Source organism: Onychomys torridus, chromosome 3 (genome assembly GCF_903995425.1).
Source record: "Onychomys torridus chromosome 3, mOncTor1.1, whole genome shotgun sequence".
Classification (NCBI taxonomy): Eukaryota; Metazoa; Chordata; class Mammalia; order Rodentia; family Cricetidae; genus Onychomys; species Onychomys torridus.
Window position 1 is genome coordinate 23,617,452 of NC_050445.1, and position 19,173 is coordinate 23,636,624.

The 19,173-nt window shown below is 46.1% G+C and overlaps 2 protein-coding genes across 8 annotated transcripts in view; one reads left to right on the plus strand and one right to left on the minus strand.

Moving 5' to 3' along the window:
- Ezh2 (enhancer of zeste 2 polycomb repressive complex 2 subunit) overlaps positions 1-9,910 on the plus strand; it is a 65,208-nt gene extending 55,298 nt beyond the window's left edge. For 2 of the 5 annotated variants that reach the window (XM_036182758.1, XM_036182757.1), the window contains 8 exons: positions 338-378; positions 800-925; positions 1,812-1,990; positions 6,475-6,570; positions 7,222-7,303; positions 7,943-8,023; positions 8,186-8,270; positions 9,590-9,908. In XM_036182758.1, the coding sequence (XP_036038651.1) occupies positions 338-378; positions 800-925; positions 1,812-1,990; positions 6,475-6,570; positions 7,222-7,303; positions 7,943-8,023; positions 8,186-8,270; positions 9,590-9,650 (751 nt within the window). In that variant the 3' untranslated portion in view covers positions 9,651-9,908. Of the gene's footprint in view, positions 1-337; positions 379-799; positions 926-1,811; positions 1,991-6,474; positions 6,571-7,221; positions 7,304-7,942; positions 8,024-8,185; positions 8,271-9,589 lie in introns of all 5 variants that reach the window. The other 3 variants (XM_036182759.1, XM_036182761.1, XM_036182756.1) reach the window with 2 other exon arrangements.
- A 5,824-nt stretch (positions 9,911-15,734) lies between these two features.
- Positions 15,735-19,173, minus strand: part of Cul1 (cullin 1) — a 68,912-nt gene continuing 65,473 nt past the window's right edge. For all 3 annotated transcript variants that reach the window (XM_036180736.1, XM_036180735.1, XM_036180734.1), the window contains exons 18-22: positions 18,694-18,741; positions 18,532-18,614; positions 18,017-18,122; positions 17,191-17,304; positions 15,735-16,304 (exon numbers count right to left, since the gene is read on the minus strand). In XM_036180736.1, coding sequence (XP_036036629.1) covers positions 16,224-16,304; positions 17,191-17,304; positions 18,017-18,122; positions 18,532-18,614; positions 18,694-18,741 — 432 coding nt within the window. In that variant the 3' untranslated portion in view covers positions 15,735-16,223. The remainder of the gene's footprint in view (positions 16,305-17,190; positions 17,305-18,016; positions 18,123-18,531; positions 18,615-18,693; positions 18,742-19,173) is intronic.

Genomic DNA, 19,173 nt, shown 5'->3' on the forward strand with positions numbered 1-19,173 from the left:
TTTGGTTGAACAGTTTCTTACCATGCAGTTTAATTGGGTGGTTATGATGCCTGAAATTACAGGGAGTATCAGTGTCCATATAATTCAGACAAGACTAAATCGGTAGGTATGCACAAGGCCTCCTTAGTCTTAACCAGGCAGTGTGGACAGACACTTTGTTGCAGACTTCTGGGCGAGGCACCGCCACCTGTGTGAGCGGACAGGTGGGTAAGGCTCCCCGTGGCTTTCAGCACTGCTATGCTAATTGCACAGACAGGTCCACTTCACCAGGTCTGGGGGATTTGTGGCTGCTTGGCCTTGCACCTTCACACTGAAGTTTGTTTTTCTTTTTTTGCAGGTTGTGGGCTGCGCACTGCAGAAAGATCCAGCTGAAGAAGGGTCAGCATCCCCCATTTACCCTCACTATTAGCTAAAGCTTCTTTTGTCTTCATTTGTTTTAGAATAGGAACTGGATGGAAGTTTTGGTTATTCTGATTTAATTGACTTCTACTTAGCAGACCAGTTGAAATGAAATGTGTCTGTTGCCCTCTAGTTATTGCGTTCCGAAAGTGAAAATGAGCTGGATGGAGTGAGCTAGTGAGAAGCGGTGCAGCCACACTTTGGCAGGGGGGCTGAAATGTGAAGCCAAGTCTTTAAGCACTTGGGGGTGGGAGGTGATTTTTTCCCCCAGGAGTGTGTATTTCAGTAAAGGCAGCCAGTGAAGGATGTTCCAGAGGCAGTGGGGAAGAATGTCTTGTTAATGTGATGACCATTTCCCGTCTCCCGGATTCATTGGCTGCGTGCTGTTGTCTTTACTCAGACGGCTCCTCTAACCATGTTTACAACTATCAACCCTGTGACCATCCACGGCAGCCTTGTGACAGTTCGTGCCCTTGTGTGATAGCACAAAATTTTTGTGAAAAGTTTTGTCAATGTAGTTCAGAGTGTAAGTATTTGTTGCTTTGGTGCAATTGCATGAGAACTGAATAGGCCTGTGGTCAGCAGCTGAACATGGTGGTTTAAATGAAGCCATAAGGACTGGGAGCGCTCTGGCTTGCTTCAGGAGAGCTACTTAGTCACAAGTAGTCCTCGAGTGCTTACGTGCTCACGTCCTGTCAGCCTCTTGGGCACTTTGTGTGTGCACACACACGCCAGGCAGAGCTGTAGTAATGGATCGGATTTGTCTGTTTTTCTTTGGTCATTTGAATTACAGTCAGAGTGCAAGGACAGTGTGCCCAAGTCCTCTGTGGGCATCAGAGGGGAGAGTTAAGAGGGGCTTAGGGTCGAGGAAAGGGAAGCAGCGGAAGGGTAGCAGGTCTCTAGAATGACTTAACGAAGCTGTACATAGCGTTTGGATACCAGGGGGTGGATGAGAAATAAATACGGCTTATTACAGTGGTTCTCAGCCTTCCTAATGCTGCGACCTTTTAATACAGTCCCTCATATTGTGGTCACCCCCAACCATAATGTAAATATTCGTGGAGATGAAAGTTTGCCGAAGGGGTTTCGACCCACAGTTTGAGAACTGCTGGCTTATTGGCATGGTCAAGGGCCATGAATACCATTCATTTCAAGACCTTCCTTCCCCTGTTTAATTTATCGTAGAACTTAAAACAAGTATGAGGCAGACAGCAGGCGCCCAGCTCTCTCTCAGTCCTAGCAGCTTCTTGTGTGTGTCTGCTCGTCTCTGCAGTGGAGTAGCAAGGGAGAGGCTGTGAGGATTGGAATGTCGTTCATGTGCTCAGCGAGACATTGCTACATTCCTGTAAAGGATTGTGATAGCACGATGACTGCTAGGTATGATGGTGACGGTGATGAAATTTTCCCTGAAGGTCAAAACCGATTTCCTGGATGCCGGTGCAAAGCACAGTGCAACACCAAGCAGTGTCCATGCTACCTGGCTGTCCGAGAGTGTGACCCTGACCTCTGTCTCACGTGTGGAGCTGCTGACCACTGGGACAGTAAGAACGTGTCCTGCAAGAACTGCAGTATTCAGCGGGGCTCTAAAAAGGTAAATAAGTCATGTCTGGAAACTTGTTGTTGTTGACAGCATCTTATGTAACCTATGCTCTCCTCAAACTCACTATGTAGCTGAGAATGAACTTGAATTTCTGATCCTCCGGCCTCTGTCTTCTGAGTGCTGGACCTATGTCTGTTCTACCATGACTGATTTTATGTGATGCTGTGGATTGAACCCAGGGCTTTGTGCATGATAGATAAGTACCAACAACTAACTGAACTTTATCCCCATCCTTCGGAAGATGGAGATTTTATCTGGGAACAATAGGAATAAAAGGGTCCTTAAAGGTGCAGCTGAGAGAGGAGAGAGATGCTCAGGTGTTGTTGGATGATGCAGGTGTCATCCACTCCCCGACCCAGATTTTAAGGTGGGATCATTTGTTTGTTCCTCTTAAACACTCATTTTTGACTGGACTCTGACTTCTTTTTTCTTTTTTTCTTTTTTTGGCTTTTCAAGACAGGGTTTCTCTGTAGCTTTGCACCTTTCCTGGAACTCGCTTTGTAGACTAGGCTGGCCTCGAACTCACAGAGATCCACCTGCCTCTGCCTCCCGAGTGCTGGACTTACAGTGGACTCTGACTTCTAAGTAGCAGCTTTCAACAAGGACAGCTTACATCTTTTGGCCATCAGTTCCTGGCATTTTCTTTGATTTCATTCTCTTGGCCATAAGTTTAGTACGCTCTGCAGCTTCCTCCTTGTCTTTCTTAGTGTGTTGTTTCTTCAGAATAGTATGTTGGTGTTGTGTTGCAGGATACATGGAGGAACAAGGTGCTGGATCTTGGGTGCTTTAGTCCTCAACTTCTTACCTTTTTGTTTAAGGACTTTCCAGCAATGTGTTGGCAGGCATCACCTTCTTTAGAGAGATTGAAAAGCATTCAGATCCTACTAACTCTTTTGGGCTCCAACCACTGAGACACAGTATCTGTCAGTCCACGAGTATCCTCTCATTTTTAAACAAAATAACCAAGTTGAGATCACTCAGAGTGGCATCCACAGACAGATTTGAACTCCTCCTTTCCAGTTCTCCTTTGTAACAAGAAGGTCCGGGTCAGCAGCAGGTGCACACTGGGCTGGGGTCAGGATACCTTGTTCCATTGGAAAACATTCAGACCACAGAACCCTTCCATTCTCACTGAAAGCATCAGCAGCTACTCCATGAACTTCTCATAGAATGAACAAAGTTTGTGTTCATGGTCTGCTTCAGTTAGTGTCTGGCAGCTGCTGGTGGCTGGAGAGCAGATGCCCAGCTTCATTTTGACACAGCTGACCACCTAAAAGAGCCAATGCACCCTCATATTTCCCATAAAATAAATGCTTTACTGGGTGGTAAGATAAACCTGAAGTTCTGAGTAGTCAGTAACGCTATCAGAATCGAAATAGGAATTATCTAGTATTTTAATAGTTGATTCAAACTTTCTTGTTTTATTACCACAAAGACATTGTGTCTCCTTAATGGAAACAGATGGTGCCTTCTATCAAGAGTGTACAGGCCCATTCTTGTTGTGTTTGTGTGTTTGTTTGTGTGTTTGCTTGCTTAGGATCCTTTCTGTGCATAGTAAAAGATGGAATTTCCTCAGCAAAGTTCTGGCGGCTTCGTTCTTGATCTCTAGTGTCCTTGAACAGAGCCAGGCATGTGGTGCATGCTTGCAATCCCAGCCCTCTAGAGAGTGCGTGAGGTGGAAGCACTATGTGAGCTGTATCGTAATACTGTCTCAATGCACAATCACCCTTAAAGTCTCCAAAATGCCCGATCCAGCAGTTAGGTATTAGAAGCCTGGGACTTGCACATAGGTGATCTTAAATGAGTAGCCGGGGAGTAATTATTGAGCAAAGGAAGCCTGAATGATCTGTTACACTAGGAAGCCTCAATATCTTTCTTTAATTAGTCCTTTCCATCATATGAGCTGATATTATTAGCTGTTTAGTATGTATCAGGCACTGTTTGAATACTTACCCCATTTTACAGGTAAGGAAACCCAGATTCATAAGACTTGCTATCTGTTGAGATGCCTCAGTAGTTATAACCCCGTACTCATATGGTGGGAGTAGAGAACTGAGTTCTTAAGGTGGCCAGCACACCTGCACCATAGCTTGCCATGAATTAAACAAAGACTTATAAGTAATGGAGCAAGAAACACACTCTGGTGTCCTTTGTCCCCACTGTCACCACTCTGCCACTCCCCCTGCCATGTGTGGTGATGGCACATCTCAGGAGCCATCACATGGTTGATAGCACCCTAATATTTCCACTTTTAAAGCTATATTTATATGTATGCATGTACATATGTGCACCACATGCATGTCTGGTACCCACACAGTTCAGAAGAGGGTGTTGAATCTCTTGGAACTAGAGTTAGGTTGTGAGTTAGGGAACTGAACCCAGGTCCTTAGCAGAAATAGCTAGTGATCTTAATTGCTGGGCCAGCCGTCTTTCCAGCCCCAGATCACCCCACTCTTAGGGATCCTCTTTGAAATCCTGCCATTTGGCTTCTCTTAGCTTTTTTTTTTCTTCCTTGGGTTTTTAAACCAACACTGTTCATGGAAGATCTGATCTGTGCAGTGATTTTTCTCTTTGAGGTTTTGGATAATTTTACTTTAGGTGGCTACATATCCATTTAGGTGATCAGATCATAATGATGCTGTCTCAGTTTGGTCTGGCACATCTGTTCAGAATGATCTCTCTCTCCCTTAGTGTCCTGGCCCCAGATTTGCCATTGCAGGCTAGATCTACCCTTCCTTCAGCTTGTTGGTAGAGTGGACATGATGTTCATGCTGCCGTGTCTCCTTGGTGACATCTTTGCCTTAGAATAGAACTCTGTGGCTGTAGCTTTTACCACCTGGGTTCGCTTGGTTGTCTGCACTAATTAGTTAGCTAATTTTGTTCCTGGTCAGGAAGGTGATTGGGAAATTCACCTGACAAGGGTGGATCAGAATAGGAAAAAAGAATTTTGAATGATCCCTTAAAGGTCACAAGAAGGTTCTCAGTGAAGCATGCTAAAGAGCTGTGATGAATAGTTATCACGTCAGCCAGGCAGTGGTGGTGCACTCAGGAGGCAGAAGCAGGCGGATCTCCCAAGTTCCAGAACAGGCAGAGCAACACAGAGAAACCATGTCTTGAAAAGCAGAAAACAGTGGTCATCTTGGCCTTCTCTGTGGGATTGATGAATCATGATATTCTTCATGTTAATTTTCTCATAATGAGAAATTGCTAGAAGGAAGCTTCTATGGAGGAAAATGGCAGGGTCTCCAGAAAATAAATAAAGACCAGTAAAGAACCTGAATGTGCTGAGGACTTGAGCAGGCAACAGGATGCACTTTGGGAAATAGAGGGGAAGGTCGAGAGGAGAGTGGTTGGTGTATTCACATAAAATACGTTTCATCAACCAGCTGTGGTGGTATACCCAATTCTGGGGCAGCCACCCTTAGTGACAGCATGTCTCAAAACCAAAAACCAAAACCAAGGTTTGGAGAAATGGTGCCCATGGGTAAGGAACTTGCCTGCAGCCAGGAGGACATAAATTCATATCCCCAGCATCCATATTAAAAACCAGGCATAGCCATGCACTAGTAACCCCAGTGCTGGTGGACCTGGGGTCTAACTGAAACAGCTCCAGGTTCAGTGAGAGAAATCCTGTCTCCAAAGAAGTAAGGTGGAGAGCAAGAGATCCAATACCTGAAGGTGCTCCTGACCTGCACATGTGCCCACACAGGCAAACAAACACATGTGTACGCACATGCATACACTACACATACACACAGTAAACAGATAAATAAAAATAAAATTTTGTGTTTCTCAGTTTTGCCACAGTGACAAATAGCTGAAAAAACACTTAAAGGAGATAAAGTTTTGGGTGCTAACATTTTGGCACATGGGCACCGGCCTTTCTTGCTCTTGACCCACATGTGCATAGTGAGGCAGAGCATCGTGAGCTGGGTAGCAATTCATGGCACACAAGATGCACATTTAAAAGACATGCTCCCAGTGACCACTTCCTCCAACCAGAACTCACCTAGTCTGCACCCTCCAATAATTAGTCTATCAAGAGAGCAATCTCTTAATTAGTTCAGAGCCCTCACAATTCAGTCACCTCGAGGTGATTAGTCCACAGGCTGGGGCCCAAGCTGCTGGCACATGAACCTTCTGGATTGTGTTGGTTGAGAGTGAGTTAATAGGGGACTGGAGGGAAGTAAAAGGGCAGCGATCTCTCACACTGCCTCACTGAGTGCCCGCGACACCAGAGGCCCGGCTTGGTTTGGTTTTCCTGGAAGAGGGTATTTATACTGATTTTTATTTAGAAACATTAATAGTTTTCCAGACATACTTGGCAACTTCATCCCTATCAAATCCACTTGGGCATTGAGTATTCCCCTCAGATGGGCCTGAGGTTTGACTGGTAATCTGTTTTCACTGTGCAGCCTGCTAGTCTCAGTCAGCCTTTGCTCTGGTCTCAGTATGTGATTGTGCTTCTTCTCTAGCACTTACTGCTGGCACCGTCTGATGTGGCAGGCTGGGGAATCTTTATCAAAGATCCTGTGCAGAAAAATGAATTCATCTCAGAGTACTGTGGAGAGGTAAGGAACTCCTGTGTAATCCAGTGGTCTTGTGTATAGTAGCAGCTTACATTACTTTGGACAACTCCAAGTTAGCATGAATTAATACTAAACACCCCGTAGCCTGGACTTCTTTGTATCTGTAGATTTTGGTTTGTTTGTTTGTTTGTTTGCTTGTTTATTTATTATATATGCAACATGTATGACTGCAGGCCAGAAGAGGGAGCCAGATCTCATTACAGATGATTGTGAGCCACCATGTGGTTGCTGGGAATTGAACTCAGGTCCTCTGGAAGAGCAGTCGGTGCTCTTAACCACTGAGCCTTCTCTCCAGCCCCCTGGAATTCTTAAAAATGTCTATTTTGGGGGCTGGTGCAACAGTTCTGAAGGGTAAAGGCACCTGCTGCCAGGTTGATGACCTGAGTTCGGTCCCCAGGACCCACGCGGTGGAAGGAGAGAACTGACTCCCACAAGTGGTCTTTTGACCCGCATACACGGGGCCCTGAGTGCACAAGCGTCCTGTCTCTCCCCCTCGCCCCTAAATTATTAGATGACTGTGGTACGTTGCTAACTAGAGAAGACCCCTTGATCCCCTCAAGAGCGACCAGCATTCTGTTCATTGGCTCTTTCATGTCCTAACTCTAAAACCATTTCCCTGTGTCTTCCTTTCAGATCATCTCTCAGGACGAAGCCGACAGAAGAGGGAAAGTCTACGACAAGTACATGTGCAGCTTCCTGTTCAACTTGAACAATGGTGTGTCTGAGCCGGAAGCTCTCGGCTCCTTGGGGTGGAATTGGGATCTCATTGCAGGCTGAGGTTTTCAAGATTGGAGGTCAGCAAGATGCCGGGAAGGAGGCACCTGCCCACAGGAGCAGCTCCTGGGGTTTCTTATCACCGGGCCTAGGCTCAGGGATGTGTGAGGAACGGGGAGTAGAAAGCTGTGTGCAGGAGACTGTGAGCACCAGGCACTGCCACAGACTCTGGCTGTGGGGACGTTGTATCTCCCACTGCTTCTTGGACTTGAGCTGAGCAGTTACAGCGTCCTCTTCAGCCCGTGCCTCTGACCCGGGACGATGTTGCCCACAGGCTGTGAGGAAAGCAGGCACTGCCATGCCTGCTTTGTGAAAATGTGTCTGCTCAGTAAATATTCAGAGAAACTTTCAGAACACTTTTGTTTTGTTTTGAATGAAAATGTTCCACAGCCATATTTAGCAATCAAAGATTCATTTTAATCTAGAATAGCATTTTCTTCCAAATGTCATTTCATATTGAATGAAATTGAATGTTTTATTTGCTTTTGAAGTCAAATTCTGAAGAACTACTTCAAAACTATAATAACTTTGCTCCATGATTGAAATTAGTCACTGGACTGTTTGTTTTTTTTCTTTTTAGATTTTGTGGTGGATGCAACCCGCAAGGGCAACAAAATTCGTTTTGCTAATCATTCAGTAAATCCAAACTGCTATGCAAAAGGTAGGCTTTTAAGTTGGAATTGCTAGTTTGGTGCAAAAATTCCTTTTTTTTTAAACCAGCCAAGTGCTAACAGACTTCAGTATCTCCGGCGCACTTGCTGTGTGAACTGTCAGCCTCCCATGGCTGTGCGCATGCTCACTAGCCCCGTGTCTCTCTTTCCAGTTATGATGGTTAATGGTGACCACAGGATAGGGATCTTTGCTAAGCGAGCCATCCAGACTGGCGAAGAGCTGTTCTTTGATTACAGGTTGGTAAAATACACTTTTAGTATCTACAAGCTTTCTTTTTCTGTTCTGTGGACTGGGGGTGGGTGAAGGGCTGTTAGTAAGGTCTTTGCAGATCTGCCATCATTGGAGGGGCGTTCTTCTGACTGGCCAGTCACTGTTTGCTGTGGCCTCCAGTAGAGAGTTACATGTTCCCACAGTGTGTGTTCTTGTGTGTTAATTATACAATGCTTATTTGAAAAAAATAACAACCCCCATGCAGAAAGCTGCATTTAGCACCTTGCTGTTGATAACTGGCTGTGACCCCTGGGGCTTATTATGTCTGGAGTCCCATCTGTATCCTACAGCACCCTTTCTCGTTGGTACAGTATGTGTGTCTTTATTGGTAGCACATTGTATCTTCATTGTTTTCATTGTTAGAATTACTCTGTGGTCACAACCACAGACAGACAGTGTCATGCTCCACTGTCAGGAGGCAGGCTGGCAGTGTATTCCACCTGGCTGTGGGACAAACCTAACCAGTTACTTAAGTATGATCCGGTAAAGATTTCTAGTCAGAGAATTCTTTTTTTTTTTTTTTTTTTTAAGATTTATTTATTTTTATTTTACGTGCATTGGTGTTTTGCTTACATGTATGTCTGTATCTTCTACAGACAGTTGTGAGCTACCATGTGAGTGCTGGGAATTGAAGCTGGGTCCATTCTGAGGAGCAGCCAATGTGCTTAACCCCTAAGCCATCTCTCCAGCCCCTACTTAGAGAATTCTTGTGGCCGAATATCCATCCCACTCAGAAACTTAAGTTGTGCAAATGGGGGCCTGTGTGTGCCTAGTTCTAGTACATTGTGGTGTACGGCTGGAGAAAATTAAGTGACACCTGGGGATTGGAATAGGGTCCTCATGGGGAGGTCACAAGTGGCTTTGTCTCATGCTTGCTCTAAGTGGGTCAGGGTTAGAGGCAAAGCTGTCCAGCTTCCTTAGTGTGGGACTCTCAAGTGCCCCTCTCGGCACCTACTTTCTGAGTCAGCACAGCCAATGGGGGTTGCTCTTTGGCACTAGCCATTCTTTCCAAATGATGGTTTTGCTTTCTCAGTATTAGACCCAGACCTCACAATGTGGAGTTGCCTCAGGGCAGAGTGCTGCAGAGGCATAGAGAGGGCTGGGGGGATGCTTCTAGCACAAGTACTTCTCATCTAGTAGGTGATCAGTGACAGATGCATGCTTCCCCTTCATGCATGCAGCTCTGTAATGGGGGTGGGAGGTGTGTTTTAGTGACATAATTCTCTACATCTGCAGGCTTGGTTTTCCTAATATTAGTGATCATTTCTTGTTTGTCTTGTTTCAGATACAGCCAGGCTGATGCCCTGAAGTATGTGGGCATCGAAAGAGAAATGGAAATCCCCTGACATCACTACCTCTCCCTCCTCTCGGAAACAGCTGCCTTAGCTTCAGGAACCTGAGTACTGTGGGCGATTTAGAAAAAGAAAATGCAGTTTGAAATTCTGAATTTGCAAAGTACTGTAACAGTAATTTATAGTAATGAGTTTTAAAATCAACTTTTTATTGCCTTCTCACCAGCTGCAAAGTGTTTTGTACCAGTGGATTTTTGCAATAATGCAGTATGGTACGTTTTTCAACTTTGAATAAAGAATACTTGAACTTGTTGACTCTCTTGTCATTGAGCGGCACCAGCTGATTCTAGAAAGACTTCGTTCAGTGAGAAAACACTAACTTAGCTTTGCATTTCCAGTTGTCTGTGAATCTTTAGTAAGTAATAAACATACTGGCATGTGGTTGCCTAGGTACAGTGTTGCCATTGCCTGTTGGTCTTGAGTGAACCTCACTGACGTGGGTTCTGGGCATTCAGTGAGTAAAGTAAGTCTCGGGAGGTGGGTGGAGCACATTGCAGCCGGCTTGGACCCCAGGGAGAGCTGTTCAGCTTCCAAACCTGCTGTCCGTATGAATAGTGGCTGTGGTCGGACTAGGTTATTTCTAAGAACCTATACATCTTCAATTCTATATTTCAGACACAGTTATGGATGCTGGCAGGCAGGCAAGTATGATGATTTATCCCAGTACTTGGAGAGCTAAGGCAGGAAGGTTGTGAATTATGGATACCTAAACCCAGCCTGGGTTGCCTGGTTAAATGATCCCAGAAAAACAGAAGACACACATAAATAAGCTGAGTATAGTTTAAGTCTCCAAGGGGCTTACAGCAGCCCCTCCAAACCCCCACTGAGCTGGGGACCTGTACTTCCTTGGCAGCACTGGAACTGCTCAGCACCTCCAAGGCATGCTCACAGCATCAGTGTGGAGATGTTCACAACAGCCCCAAATCAATCCTCTGTGGTTTGTAATTTTAATACCAAGTTACATTTTCTAGAGTTAGATATGATTTGTATTTACAAAGGTATTTTAAAAACCTTCACTTTTACCTTATATACTAAAACTCACTGTTAATTTCTAAGATCATATCAATTCACAAGGCTTAGCAACTTGGATCTTTGACTGATGTAGATCAGGAGGGGTTCTAGTGACCACGACTGCTCTTCATTATCCCCTTGGTACTTGCATGAATTGCCCCAGACAAAATGGGTAGTCATGTTTAGCTGCTAAGATGGAGAACACTTTCTTTTAGACAATTTCTTAAGATAACCCAATAGCCTTCCTTGCTCAAACAGGCAAGTGGAGCACATCTGTTCAGTATAATGTGAAACTGTTCAGGACACCCCACAGAGTATGTGGCATCAATGGTATCTACTGACATAGCTCATCTGGCATGGTTCTCATCTCCAGATATCAACAGCTGGAAGGAAGCGTTCAGATGGAAGTTACTGATGTGTCAGAACCAGGTCATGTTGGTAGAGCGGTAAATTGGAGAACTTGTGTTATAGTCTAGATTGGCTTGAAACTTGCTATGGAGCTGAGAATAACTGAACTCCTGAGCCTGCCACTACTACCTCTCAAGTGCCAGGACCACTTACAGGCACTCTCTTTTGGTTTTAAAAATCATGGTTGAAAGTCTACTTTTTAAAAAACTTGTGGGTGCCTGTACCTGTGTGCCACTGTGCATGCAGAAGTCAGAGGACTGTTTACAAGAGTCAGTTTTCCCCTTTCACATTGTGGGTCCCTGAGCTCAAACAGGGTATCAGGCCTGGCAGTGAGTGCCTTTACCCACTGAAAACTCTCACTGGCTCCATTTGATAGCTAGGCTTCAATTCTAGATAGAGCCAGTGTGCTTGAAGGGCATGTGGGATATGGCACAAAGCCTGATGCATGGGTGAACCAGTCTGCAACACCTCATCCATCCAGACTGTGACCGGGAAAAGTACCATGTCATTGCTTGCCAAACTCAAGATACTTTATAGTTTGTGTTAAAAAGTAGTTATTTACCTAGAAGCACTGCTTGTTTTTCAATACTGAAATCACCTGCCTCTGACCTTTACATGTCCACTAAAAGGTCTGACTTCCGCCCAAGTATTTGACCACTGCTGTGAAGACAAGGAAATTATGTGATTACAGTTGTTGACAGGTCATCAAGACAGTCTGGATGTGAACGTTTTGAAAGAACTTAAGCATTCTGTTACTTAATTCTGACTGGAATTAATGGGGGGGGGGGGGTTGTTTCTTTTCTTTTTTCTTTTTTCTTTTTTTTGGAGACAGGGTTTCTCTGTAGCTTTGGAGGCTGTTCTGGAACTCACATTTTAGACCAGGCTGGCCTCGAACTCACAGAGATCCACCTGCCTCTGCTTCCCGAGTGCTGGGATTACAGGCATGAGCTACCACCGCCCTGCGGAAGCTTGTTTTTACACTTTGCCTTTTGTTATAAATGGTTCCAGTGAGACCATATATAGTTCTATGTGGGTAGGAATGATTAGAAACAATTCCACGCTCCCCTGGTTAGACAGACGTTATTTGGTCTGGATAGCTGCATGAACCGAAACCATTAACCATTAGTCTCAGTTACCCTGATAGCCATGTCGGTGGACTTGATTTTTTTTTTTTATTGTTTATTTATTAACATTTTTTTCCATTTTACATACCAACCCCAGTTGCCCCTCCCTCCCCTTCTCCCACCTCCTCACCTCCCTCCCACTCTGCCTCCATCCACTCGTCAGAGTGGGTAAGGCCTCCCATGGTAGTCAACAAAGTCTGACATACCAAGTTGAAGGAGAACCTAGCCCCTCCCCATTGTATCAAGGCTGAGCAAGGTATCCCACCACAGGGAATGGGCTCCAAAAAGCCAGTTCATGCACCTGGGATAAGTCCTGGTCCTGCTGCCAGGGACCCCACAGACAGATCAAGTCACATAGCTGTCACCCACATTCAGTGGGCCTAGTTCAGTCCCATGTAGGTTCCTGAGCTGTTAGTCCAGAGTCAGTGAGCTCCAACTAGCACTGGTCAGCTGTCTCTGTGGGTTTCCCCATCATGTTCTTGACCCCCTCTTTTTTTTTTTTTTAACCCCAAATCTATGTTTCTAAAAAAGTGAAGCACTGATGTTCAGTAAAGAATGGACACTGTAAGATGCTTGATGGTTCAATTTCAGGAGCCTGCTGGTTCAGTAGCCTCTGTTCTCATCTTCTCTGGAGCAGGTCTTCAAGTTCCCTCAAAGGCAGTGACCTGCTGTGCTGTGACCCCTTGCCTGGTGGTCTCAGGTAAGAGCAAGCCTTCCCTCAGCCCTGTTAGCTGGTTTCAGTTAAAAGCTCAGCTCTTTAGACCATCGGGTTCATGTGTTAGTACGGCAGAAGGGTGTGGAGGGTGCAGATCTTGGCTTTTTATTCAGCAAGCCAAAATAGTAGTTTTGCATCCTGACCACCCTCATCCTCACTCTGACTCCCCATCCCATAAAGATCTCTTCTTCGTTCATGTCTAGCCCTCCAGTTTTTGATCCACCACAATTAACCTGGGCCATCTGTGCGACTGGGTTTGGAGCCGTGGTCCTTGAGCTCAGTAGTAGGTCACACAACTGAAGAGCGATTCCCATTCCTGAGAATCTACTCAGAGCCAACAGTTCACACGTGGAGGGCGGCCCTGATGACCCTTCTGTCTCTGGCCCCCACAGCACCGGGATTATAGGTACAAGTGAGACCATATCTGCTTTGTGTGTACAGAGCTGGGGTCCTGTGGCTGCACAGGACCGAAGTAGGCACATCTCTGAGCTCCAGGCCAGCCAGGGCTACACACAGTGAGACCCTGGAGAGGGAGGAACAGCAGGGTTATAAGAATGGATAGCTGCAGGAGCGAAGCCTGTGAGCTGGAAGGAGTTTAGGTTAGGGGAGGAGGTGAGAAGGGCTGGGATGCTAGTGTGGACTCTGACATGTGCAACAGGTCCTTATGATCCTGAGGGAGCCTGGAGGCCACCATGAGCTCTGTCCCTTCCACTGGAAGGGAAATGACTCATGCTGATAGAGGGGAACTAGTTTCACAAGTTCCTGAGGAGTGCTGCCTTTTACCTAACTGCCAGAAAAACCCTCCTATAAGTCAGGCTGAGCTCATTTCTGGATATTCTGGATATTTGGACTGCCTTTTGGAGTTTGGGACCTAACAGGGTTTTTTGTTTTTGTTTTAGACAGGGTCTCATATATATATATAAAAAATCTCCTTGGCTGACCTAAAACTTGCTATGTAGACCAGACTGACCTTGGATTTAGAGATCTGCCTGCCTACTCCCTATAGCCTCAAAAGAAAGTATATGTTCTAAGCCGGCGGTGGTGGTGCACGCCTGTAATCCCAGCACTCGGGAGGCAGAGGCAGGTGGATCTCTGTGAGTTCAAGGCCAGCCTGGGCTACAGAGTGAGATCCAGGAAAGGCTCCAAAGCTACAGAGAAACCCTGTCTGGAAAAACAAAACAAAACAAAACAAAAACACACACACACACACACAAAAAAGTATCTATTATCTGTCTGTTCCTTTTCCCTTACTGTGATAAAACACCACAACCAAAAGTTGACTTAGAACAAAGAGCTTATTTGGGCTTGTGGTTGTAGAAGAGTGAGTGTCCACCAGGGTGGGAAGAACGGTGGCAGAGCAGGAAGGTAAGTGAGCGCATTCCGATCACCACTGTGCACTTCCCAGCAATCTAAAGTGAGGTTAAGCCCCGCCCTAGCCCAGCCCACAGTCCAGTTCCAGGTACTTAAAGGCACATTTCATCCTGGTCCAATCCTAGCCAAACTGCTTAACTTCACAAGGTTTCTCTGTGTAGCCCTGGCTGTCCTGGAACTCACTTAGAGGCAGACCAGGCTGGCCTCGAACTCAGAGATCCACCCACCTCTGCCTCCTGAGTGCTGGGAGTAAAGGTGTGTGCCACCACACCTGGGCTCAAGACAAATTCTTAAAATGGACCCATGGTGTTTGCAGTGTGTTTGTCTCAAGCCATAAAAAATGAACTGTTAGAAGAATAAACAAGCTGTGAGCATCATTCAGTTTGAAATTAGTAGGGGAGTTTTCAAGTCATGTCTGTGGAGCTCTGGGGCCCTTTAGGGTACAGGAAGGCAGTGAGGTGGCTGGTTCGCTTGCTTTTACCTGGTTTATATACTGAGTCTTAGGAAGACTGTTTAAAGGGAGACACACTAAAAGGCATGGAGTGATGGAGTGTGACAGAGCTTGCCTGTAATCCCCAGCACTAGGGAAGCAGAGGTAGGATCATGAGTTCGAGGCCAGCCTGGGATGCCCAATGAGACACTATTTCAAAGTGAAGGGCTAAAGACGTGGCTCAGTGGTACAGAACCTGCCTAACATAGCAAGACTGGGATTGATAGCTACAGCTGTGCCTCCCACCCCAGAACGAAACCTGGGAACTATTCTGAGCTACTTGCTTAGAATTTAGCATAGGAATGGGTCAAGGGTGGCTAAGCATTACTGCTCGAGGGCCCTGAAGACATCCTTAGCATGAGAATGAAACCGTGGTGACAGTGACAAGGCAGGACTCAGAAGGTCCCATCCTCTGCAATCACCCTTCAGCAGGAAATGGAGACTGGGGACAAAGGTCACTGCAGTGCCTTGTGCAGAGTCCCTGGAGGTCTGAGGATGCCCCTGGGCTGGACTGGACCTGAGGAGGATGAGAGCCTTGAACCCTGGCCTGCGCCCTCCTGGGGTGAATATGGCAGCCACCTTGGGAAAGGGGACAAGTGGGAAGGGCCGAGCACCCTACCTGCTGACCCAGGGAGTTACCAATACTTCAGATGCGACTGTAACCAGGGGGGCAAGTGCCACCTCCTGCCGCTAACAAACCTCAGTGCTGTGGAGGCCACAGGCCCGTGTTGGCTCCACTTCTGTACTCGTTCATCTCTTTCTAGTGGTAACACAGCCCAGTTTCTGCCCGGTCTTAGTCCCTGCAGGTCGGCAGCAGCAACCTGGATTCACGGCACGAGGAAGTCTCAGGAACAAGGGTCAGTGCCCAAAGTAACAGGGGCCTTAAAAATTAAGATCTTAATCTTCAATCCAAAGAATGCAGCTCTTTTGGATTCCAGGAAGACAATGGGAATATACACTTGCACAATCATTAAATCTTTTATTTACATATAGAAATTGGTAAAACTTAAAACGAAACCAAATGCAACTTGTACAGAAATCCTTTACTTTTCTTTATTTTCACACATTAAAAAATGAAACACACTATACAAATGGTTTTCATAGCAGATGACACATGGGTCCGTTCAGACTCGCCCTCAGTGCTGTCTCAGAAGGCAGCTGTTACCCAGGGGCCAACGTATCGATTGAAGTGCAGTAGCATGCAGCCTCCGCATGGAAGGTTCGGTTCCCCTCGGTCCATAAGTTATGGTGAATGGCATTGGCGTCTGTTGACTGACTGAGATGTGTCAGTCCTGAGCAGTCCGGCTGTAGCCTGAGATCAGCTGGTGGGAACTGTGGTCTCAGCTTTAAAAAGGGAGGTCCAAATGGCGGCAGGCTGGCTGCTATGAGCGGAGCTGCTTCCTTCTAGTCAGTGGACTATGCTGTGGTCACAGACCCTTTTAGAAGGGTTAGGCCAAGTAACTGTAGGTATCCTTCTCACCATCAACTCGTTCCAAATATTCTTTCTCGATGAGAATATCAATGCATTTCTGGACATTATTTTAGGAGGAAGGGGGAGCAAAAGGGAAAAAGAAATACAAATAACCATCAGGTCAGAGGTCTGTCACCTTCACGAGGTCACATTCCACTCAGAGCTCAGCAAGGAGCAAATTCACCTGTCCGCTTAGCTGGAACTTGTTTTCCTGAACGCAGTCCTTCAGGAAGGCCTGCTAAGGTGGCTGAGTACCCCGCCTTCCAAATCTGCCCCAGACAGGAAGGTGCAAGGGCTGCAGCATATCTAGGCCACAATCTGCTTTTCTAACGAAGCAGGACCTGAGGACATGCTAGGACTGTCTGTGTTCCTAGGTCCCTCAGATGTTGTGGGCCTCTTGACTGCTGAGGACTCACCGCCCACTTCCCCCTCTGAGGCTCTCCAACGCTGGAGGCTTACCCAAGTAGTTTTAGAAAAGGGAAGACCTGCTGAGAAACTAGGCAAATGAGGTCATTGTACCCTAGACACAGGGTAGTATGCTCATACAACACAATCCCTGCACAGCAGCAGGAAGGAACAGTGTAACCCAGGGTGGTCCCTCATAATGCCATGCAGGTTCTCACGGGCACAGAGAGCACCCACTACCCACTACTTACTTCGTAGCAAGCCAAACCAGCCAAGGCTACAGTATGGTTTACAGCTAACTGCCACAGCAATGTAGGCATAGGGGAGGACATGGGACGACTTATTCCTTCTCAGGTGTCCACTACAAAGGTTTATGACACTCATTCCTCTCTATAGAATTATTTCAAGAAGGAAGATAGGCTGACTTTCCTTTGCTGAAGTTTCTCGTTGAGTAAGCCAGTTCTGGTTCTCATCAAACAGTGATTAATCCTTTTGCTGCATCTTTCCTACCATGAGAAGGACTGCTCTAATTCCTGTACCTTGATCACTGGGACCCGAGGTTTGAACCTGGAAGACAGCTGAGTGAGGACTTCACCAAGTAACTGCTGGTGTTTCAGGACCTTCCTCATTTTCATGATTCTCACGATGGCCGCCTGTGCAATAGAGGGAAAACCATGTGCTTAGAGCTTTAACAGCTGGGCAGGAATGTTAAAGGCAGCCTGGACACAGGCCACTTCAGCTCCGCTTCCATGCATCCTACAGAGCAGAGGGTGCAGGCAATCGGCTGCCTCCATGTTTCAACCCCAACAGAACAAACATTACAATGTTTTCAGCCAAGGGGCTGGAGCATGGCTCAGGGGTTAAGAGCACTGGCTGCTCTTTCAGAAAACCTGGGTTTGGTTCCCAGCACCACCACGAAGAGCTCACAATGCTCTAACTCCAGTTCCTGGAGATCCCACCGTCCTCTGACCTCTGGGGACACTGTCATGCACATGCCCTTATACACATATAGACAAACATGCATTTAGAATAAACCTAAGTCTTTAAAAATGCTTTGCCAACTGTAAAGCAAAAAGAATGAAGGAAAGTTTGCTCACTAAGGCCACAGCAGCTCCCCATCCTGCCCAACTCTACTTGTCTCTTTCAATCCGCTGGTATTTATCTGTTCCCCAATATTCAGGCAAGAAGGTTAAGACTATTTTCTCTGGGTACACAAAACATTTCATGCTCAGACATCAACGTCCTGATTTCAGGCATTGTCTGTCATCTTTGGCCATCTCTGAGCTCTGTGTCTCCAGCAGCACCTGCCATTCAGCACAGACGAGAGCAACACTTTCTCTAAGTGTACAGTGCAGATTCAGTCACCTGAATCAGTAGTTTGCGGTCTTCCTCTATATTTTTGTGTGTCGTTTCTTGTTCCTGCTTCTGTTCAGTTTTCATTGGTACGTTGATATTAACCCTTAACTTCTTACTGTCAAGACAATAGAGGAAACAGGTCACTGAAAAGTCTATTTCCTCTCTTTCAATACTGGAGGTTTTGTTGCCCTGGCCCGGGGTAGAGGGCAGTTTACACCCATCTCTTCTGCACCATTTCTACCAGCCACTTGGGAATTGCCCCTCCACCAAAGCTATGCATGTTATTACCATAGGGCTGTGACTGAAGTGACATTTGATTCCTCACTTTTGTCAAGTGTAATAATGGTCTAAACATTCTATATGAGTCACTCAAAGACTTAGTCTCAAAATAAAGAGAAAACCAAAACAGCATCAAACAAAGCAACATGGAGGACCAGCAGCGGGTGGGCGGGCACCAAGCCCTCCAAGTCCAGTCCCCCTGGCTTGGAGATAAGACCAACAGCTGTGTATTCCATTTTCCTTACTTTTTATAACCAAGATATAACTTTATTAAGGTGTCCGGCTTCAATTCCACCTCATCAACATTTGCATTTTCATCTTCCAAGACCTATAAGAAAATGACTTGTTACTAGGCACATCCCGGGGAAAGGCTTTCTTCTAGCTTAACACAAAGTACACAGACATACCAGCAACTTTGACTTCAGTAAAATCTGTAGGACTTGTGCCAAAATGTCCTGCAACATTAGAGAGAAAAAGGGTGAGCAAGAAAGAAGACACTTCTTCCCAGCAGCTGTCCCAGACAGTCAGCCCATCCCAAAGCAGAGGACACCCAGAGAAAGTGACATGGCTTGTCCTCAGAGCTTCTTTATGGCTCAGAGCACCCAATCAAAGGCAATAACACAGTTTCTCACCAACACTGGACACCATGTGCCTGCTTCTTCAATGAAACCTACATGAAATTACTTCTTCAATATCTGAAGGTTCACAAGAAATTTCTGTGGTGCTGGGGGATCAAACCCAAGGCTTTGTGTAAGCCAGGCAAGTGTTCTACTACTCCAGAACATGCAAATGAAGCATTAAGGAGCTCCAGCAGAACCAAAGCTATACTGCATTCATGAGCATGCTGGGGCTCAGTGGCTTTAGTGAACTCAATGTGTCCTGTGACA